This window comes from Strongylocentrotus purpuratus, unplaced genomic scaffold, assembly GCF_000002235.5.
Source record: "Strongylocentrotus purpuratus isolate Spur 01 unplaced genomic scaffold, Spur_5.0 spur5_scaffold_8, whole genome shotgun sequence".
Taxonomy (NCBI): Eukaryota; Metazoa; Echinodermata; class Echinoidea; order Camarodonta; family Strongylocentrotidae; genus Strongylocentrotus; species Strongylocentrotus purpuratus.
In genome coordinates, this window is record NW_022145614.1 from 697,699 (window position 1) to 704,055 (window position 6,357).

Below are 6,357 nucleotides of genomic sequence, written 5' to 3' on the forward strand. Positions count from 1 at the left end.
GTTCCGCCCCTGCATCTTTTCTAATTAGTTAAGTTTTTGAAGAACAAAACCTTCTTTCTGTTTTGGAGAGGGGGCGAAAGATGGTGTACACACGTTAAATGACATCATGTAATCAATAGCCCTATTTGAAATGAGGCCGAAATTTGCCATAAATCTAGATATGAACAGGGGGTTTCCCGGGTGTTCAATTATTGACAAAGCCTGGGAGCCCCCCCCCCCCCCCCCCCCCCCCACTCTGGAGGGACCACATTCGTGTTCCCAAAATCTCCGGCAAAGGGGTACCGTTTCGCCCGACAAAGTTCGGCCCGAGAATCGTAAAAAAGGGGGTGTATTCGACTTTTAATCCGGAGATTTCTTTAAAAAGGGGGTTAAACTTTTTTTCTTCTTCGATCTCTCTCTCTCTCTTTCTTTGGATTCCTGGGAAATCTAAAAAAGAGGATATAAAATATCAAAAAGGTTTTTTTTTTTGTTCTCTCTCTCTCTCTCTCTCTCTCTTTGGACTCTGAGAAATTTTAAAAGGGGTTATAAAATATCTTGAATATCATAGATAGGGCGGCAGGCGCGTATGAAGGGGGGGGGGTCGGGGTTGGGGGCTTAACCCCCCCCCCCCCCTCAATTTTTGTTTTGGCTGATTCGTTGCGAGTATTATATAAGAGATGCTTTTTAGAGTAAATAATATACCTGAACCTAGCCGTGTTTTACAGATTTGTCAAACATCGATCTGGATCTTCAGGCCAGACTCGAAGCTAATAATTATTTCTAACAATCCGCCCTTGGCATATCATACATCGTTGATTTATGGAACGCCGAGCGTACCGTAGACAAAGTGCACCGAAAACAAGACAAACATCACTTTCTAAAAAATGTCTTCTCACAATACCATTCTCCCAAGACAACTTCAAACTTCATTATTACAAGCTTCATCGCGTTTGTATGAATCAGCATGTCCAAACTTGGGTAGAAGTGTAATGTGAGTATTGGTAGCGTGATTCCTGACATATTTACAAAGTTGGTTCGTCTGTACCTAACGACTGTATGGTCCCACACCTAGTATTTCATGCAGGCTTGCAGTGCATTGTAGATCTGACATTAGAACTTAGACTAGAGTTAGAAAGTGATGCCGTGGGCTCATGGCTAATGTTAAACAACTAACACCTGATTGCATATATATATATATATATATATAAACTAATAAAATACTATTCACAAAAACGTAATTGTTTGTATCTTTTTTTAAATGTATTCAGAGTTGGGCTTGCTTTAACAAGTGAGATATTGTTGACCAATAGGAAGTTCAGTGTTTGAGTCAAGAAAGAATATATACTGTACCACTGCCATGTGTACTATGGTGTAGTGTATAAATGTAGTTCACTTTGGATTTGAGTCAAGTCACTTTACAATTGACTATGTTTATAATCCCCCTTTGGATTGCATCCCAGAATCTGGTTTTGAAGAATTCTACTGAATTCCAGGCAACAATGTTTGGGGAAGTAGATTCAAGACCTGAATGTTTCTTTGAAAGAAGGCGAAACAATAGGCATCCATGTTGTGGATCTTGTGCAGTGATTGCCATTGTAGTTCACTCTACAGGTCTGTTCCATATTTTCAGATGACAAATCTTGTTCCTTAGTTCTGAAGTCCCTCTCGTTTTTGTATGTGTTTGCTTAAAGATTCAGAATTCAGAATCAAATGAAACTTACACTGAATGTTCAGGATCACACACATAAATGCCATTTGCCAAACAATTTTGGTAGGAAATGTATACTGGCTGAGTAATGACCATAGAAAGATAAGGAAATCAAGGTAAGTAGGCCCGACGCCATTTGTGTAGTCCATCTTTCTGTGTACAGTGCTTGTTACTTTACCAAGACTGGGCCAAATTTATTATGATTTTGATGACTCCAGAACCTTGCAGTGCACACCAATACTTACATGCTACACGATCAACTTTTTCTGATCCATTCCACACCTTTTTTTCACAATGCAATCACATTACCAGAACTCACCTTTATCTTTAATCTTGTGACTTGTGTCTTCAAGGAGATATTTTGTATACAAGTGTTTTAATTCTTTTACTGTCATACAATACTTTTAAGGGAGGTTATTCCAGAGAATTTGGTCATTATAATACATATCTTTTGAGTGACTGCTTTCATATGTTTTGTTTATTGTTATTTGTTTATTTTAGATCCAAGGTACATGAATTTACAGCAGCTAAAAAGGATGGTAAGGAGTATGCTTTATAACCTATATTGTACAATATTTCTCTTTTTAGTGACTTTCTCTCTCTCTCTCTTTCATATCCCTACAGGTCATTTAATTGTTTATTTGTCTACTCTTTCTATGTACTGAGAAAACTAATGAAGCAAATGAAATTAAAAATCCATTTGGAGTTTCTCCAAATTTGATTATATTATTTCAAAAGTGAGGCAATGTTGTCTCTTGCATCTCACCATCAAGAAGTCATTTTCTGAGTCCAAATGGCAGCCAATTAATGAAAAGACAAAATATTATATATTAGACAAAATAATGTATCTGACCATTTTGGAAACTGTTATATCTTCCTTTTTTCTCAATCATAAAATGTGTTTAAGTTGCAGATTTTACTATTTTCCATGTTAAATAAATGAATTTTTACATATCGTACTACTTAATAGAGGTGGTCATTCCCTCCTGTAGACACAAATATTAGTCTCTGTTGGACCAGTTTATTTTGCCAAATTTAAGTTATGATTGCATTAGCCTTGCATATGATAGTAGAGGTGATATTTATGAATGTTTTGGTGTATTGTCTTCCAAGCTACGAGACAGCACTGCATACACTGCCATAGTCCCTTGCATCCAGGTGTGTGTAGGGTCAAGCTGTATCCCAGGCCTCGGATAACAAGAGAGATTGAACGTCTGAAGAAGAGACTTGACAATCCCAGAGATGGCTCTCTCAGTTCTACTCAGAAGAAGAAGGTCAAGAGATGGATGAATAGCAAGAACATCTTGGTGAGTCTCAGAGAATCAAGCGCTAGCTCACACCGTAGTGGATATAAGGGAGTTTTTCTTTTGACCTCAACCCCCCCCCCCCCAAAAAAAAAAAAGAGTATGAAAGGAGGAGTATGAAGCGAAAAGAATAGATTTGAGATTCTGAGCCGAAATGTGGGATTCATTTTAACAGTGTACATGTATCCAGCATTTTCTGATGTTGAGAATATAAGTATTTGCTGAACTCACAAACCAATATCATGACAAACTTTATAGCAGCTGTGAAAAACATAATGTTATAATGTTACCTTCACAAAATCATGACTGGTCACTATAAATTTGCTGTTCATATCTTGATTCAATAACATCAGTTGTTTTACCACATCCATATATTTTATGTCTTTCTTTCACATTTTCCCCTTTCATCCTATATAAATTTAATTATCAGGTTATTTGCTGCAGCTTTTGCAAGAAAACTAATAGAATTCCATGTGCCAAACGATCTGAAAGACCACAAAGTTTAGAAAGCCAAGCTTCACAGAACGTCTCGTTTCAAGAGTAAGTTGAAGTAATATTTATAAAAATGATGAAAGCAGTATGTTAACCTACCAGCATTATAGAATCATTCATACATACTTTGTGTGTCTGTATACACATCATAAACATGAATTAAATATATTAAAGAAACATCGAAATTTAAAAGGTTATGAGCAGGTGTTTGTCAAGGTCTTGCTGAAAATGTGTTTTATTGTGTATATGTTCAAATCTGTAATAATTTTTATCTTAATAAATTTGTCTTTAAAATCTCATTTAATCTGTTTTCTCTGTTAATGCTACTGTTCTCCTTTGTAAAACCTAACTCCAAATTGTAGTTATTTTGAGGTTTGTAACATGAATCCACCTTTATCCATGCATTGTAATTTGTGACATAATTCCATTATGCAAATCAGTAAACTTCATTGGTGGTGAATAATGTGATCTAAAAAATGCAGGCATTTCAGAGCAAACTTTTTAGAGTCAGGAGTCTCCTTTTTTCATACTAGTTCTGCGTCCAGAAAACGTAAAAGGAGATCAGAATCCACTGATCCACTCTCAAAATTGGCAACGTCATCGACTGGGGGAAATTTTGTGAGGTGAGTGTGGAGTAAACATTTTTGCTCTATATTTTTAATCCATTACTGGACATGGTGAAGGCATTCAGATTGTAAATATTTTTAAGGTTACATAGGGCACCTGAATAATAATCTAATAATAATCTGGATTTATATGGTACTTTATATGAAATACTATCTCTAAGCGCTTTACAGATATCTTTATCCCGGACATCGGATTCATTCACGCACAATATGCACCATCTCCGCTCCCTGGGGTATATGCCTACCATATGGTCATTGTGAGGGCACATGGCAATCACTAACACAAAGGCTTCTGTCATCCTGCCAGGTCCCCATTTCTCTCCTGGGTATGGAGTGGCAAATGTAGATAAATGCCTTGCCAAATACATATACTGTCTATTCTAGGACATTATGATGTCTTTTCTTCCTTACAATGGTGTATATATTATACCATTTGCTGACTGCTAGAAGGTCCTTGACTCTATGTCAAAGTGTACTAGGTAATAGCCTTCTAGCTCTTAGCAGATGAAGCTCAGGAATATTGAATTCTGTTTGATATGCCTTCAGATAATTGCTTGATTACATCTTTGTTTTATCACTTTTATGAATCCTGTCCCAAAATTCCATATGAAAATTGTGTATGTTTGGCAAAGAAGTCATGATCATGTAAGATACAATAACCAAAATATTATTAAGTGTCTGATTTTTTGTTTTGTTCTTTTCACCTCTAGTCCACCATCCAAAAAGCAGAAAAGACAGTCTTCCTCAAGTAGTACCTCACTAACATCATCAACACCAGGAAGATTAGTTCATAGGTGAGTTATCTGGGAATCATCAGTAATCAAATTTAGGAAATATTTGTATGATTTACATATCTTTTTGTAAGAACAACTTTGTTTATAATCCATTCACATTTACATTGGTGAAATGACCCATAACTGTTTTTGTGTGGTATTTAATTTTATTCCTATAATGCAACAAGCTATTTCAACTTTAAACTAGGTAGATATATATAATAATAATAATAATATGTCTTGTTTATCCAGGGTAGCCTCATCAGTATTCATACTGTTCTCCCTGAAGGCCCTGCAATCATATATTATAGTTTTCAATGTGACATTTTATTCATGTTGAATAACTTCAATACATTATATTGAGATAAGAAGTGAATGTGTGCAAACCATTTTGCAAATCTGCAGGAATGACTGATCAAATAAGAGAAATGGTTGATCTTATCTTCTTCTTTTTTTACTTCATTCAATTTCTCTTTTATTTTCTTCCTTTTCCATTCAATCCTCCCTCTCTTATCCTTTTGTTATTTATTTTTTTCTCTTATTCTCTTTTTCATTCTTTTTTGTTCTCTTTCTTTTGATGACTCAGTATTGATGCACCACACCCCAGCCCATCAGGAAGATCAAGTAGAAGTGCTAAGAAAGACAAATACAGACAGCTCCAAACCATGTTGAAATCAGCCAAACAAGAGCAGCATACCAAAAATCAATCGCCTCTTTCAAAATTTCTTACATCGTTATAACTGTTATAACTTAATATGTGTCCATTCCCTTCATTGAATGGCTCTTATGTACATGTATATGAACATGTGATGCATCAGTTGAAAAAACACCCATAAAGCTTAGCCCATCGAACTTACAATGATTTGATTTTGAAAGAATTTGTAATAGCATATCATGTTAACATTCAAACATGTGAGATTGTAATTATTGTGGTTCTGAATAGTCATATGCAGGGGCGTACGCAGGATTTTCTCGAGGGGGGGGGGTTTAAAATTTGAAAATCAAGCCAAAAATTTCGCAATGACTCAGCCAGACGCTGAATAAGCGGGGGGGGGGGGGGGGGGGGGGGGGGGATCAGATCACAGGTGGATAGTAGGTTTATATGTGTCTCATATCCAACAACAGAGCAAATGTGATTGCTCTTCAGAATAATGAAGTTTATTTATTTATGAATTCATTTATTCACATATATTTATACAGGAACAAAAGATCAGTATGTTACTGTTCTCCATCCTGATATCAAATATGAACAATAATGAATTCAAAAAATGTGCTCACCCACTTTGCTTGTTTATTTTTTTAATTTCTCTGGGAATAAACTTCAAGTGTATATCATTAGGAGCTTTTATCTCAGTTGTTATTGTGTGTAACCCAACTGACAAAAATAGTGCAATCATGATTTTTCATTTAAGGACATGAACAATAGAAAGGAAGAGATTTCTCATTTGAAATAGCAAAATACTATTTAGGGCCTC

At 35.7% G+C, this 6,357-nt stretch overlaps 1 protein-coding gene across 1 annotated transcript; it reads left to right on the forward strand.

The window, feature by feature from the left end:
* Nucleotides 1-789: 789 nt before the first annotated feature.
* LOC100893280 (UPF0711 protein C18orf21 homolog) lies at nt 790-5,827 on the forward strand. Its single transcript, XM_003723663.3, has 7 exons — nt 790-970; nt 2,189-2,226; nt 2,801-2,994; nt 3,422-3,531; nt 4,017-4,106; nt 4,820-4,903; nt 5,469-5,827. Exons 1-7 carry the CDS (start codon nt 864-866, stop codon nt 5,620-5,622), a joined length of 777 nt encoding a protein of 258 aa, XP_003723711.2. The 5' UTR covers nt 790-863; the 3' UTR covers nt 5,623-5,827.
* Nucleotides 5,828-6,357: the final 530 nt, after the last annotated feature.

Coding starts and splice junctions, on each gene's coding strand:
- LOC100893280 (XM_003723663.3), top strand. CDS start 864: ATGTCTTCTCACAATACCATTCTCCCAAGACAACTTCAAACTTCATTA. Junction 3,532..4,016: donor CAGAACGTCTCGTTTCAAGA/GTAAGTTGAAGT, acceptor TTTTCATACTAG/TTCTGCGTCCAGAAAACGTA. Junction 4,107..4,819: donor ACTGGGGGAAATTTTGTGAG/GTGAGTGTGGAG, acceptor TTTCACCTCTAG/TCCACCATCCAAAAAGCAGA.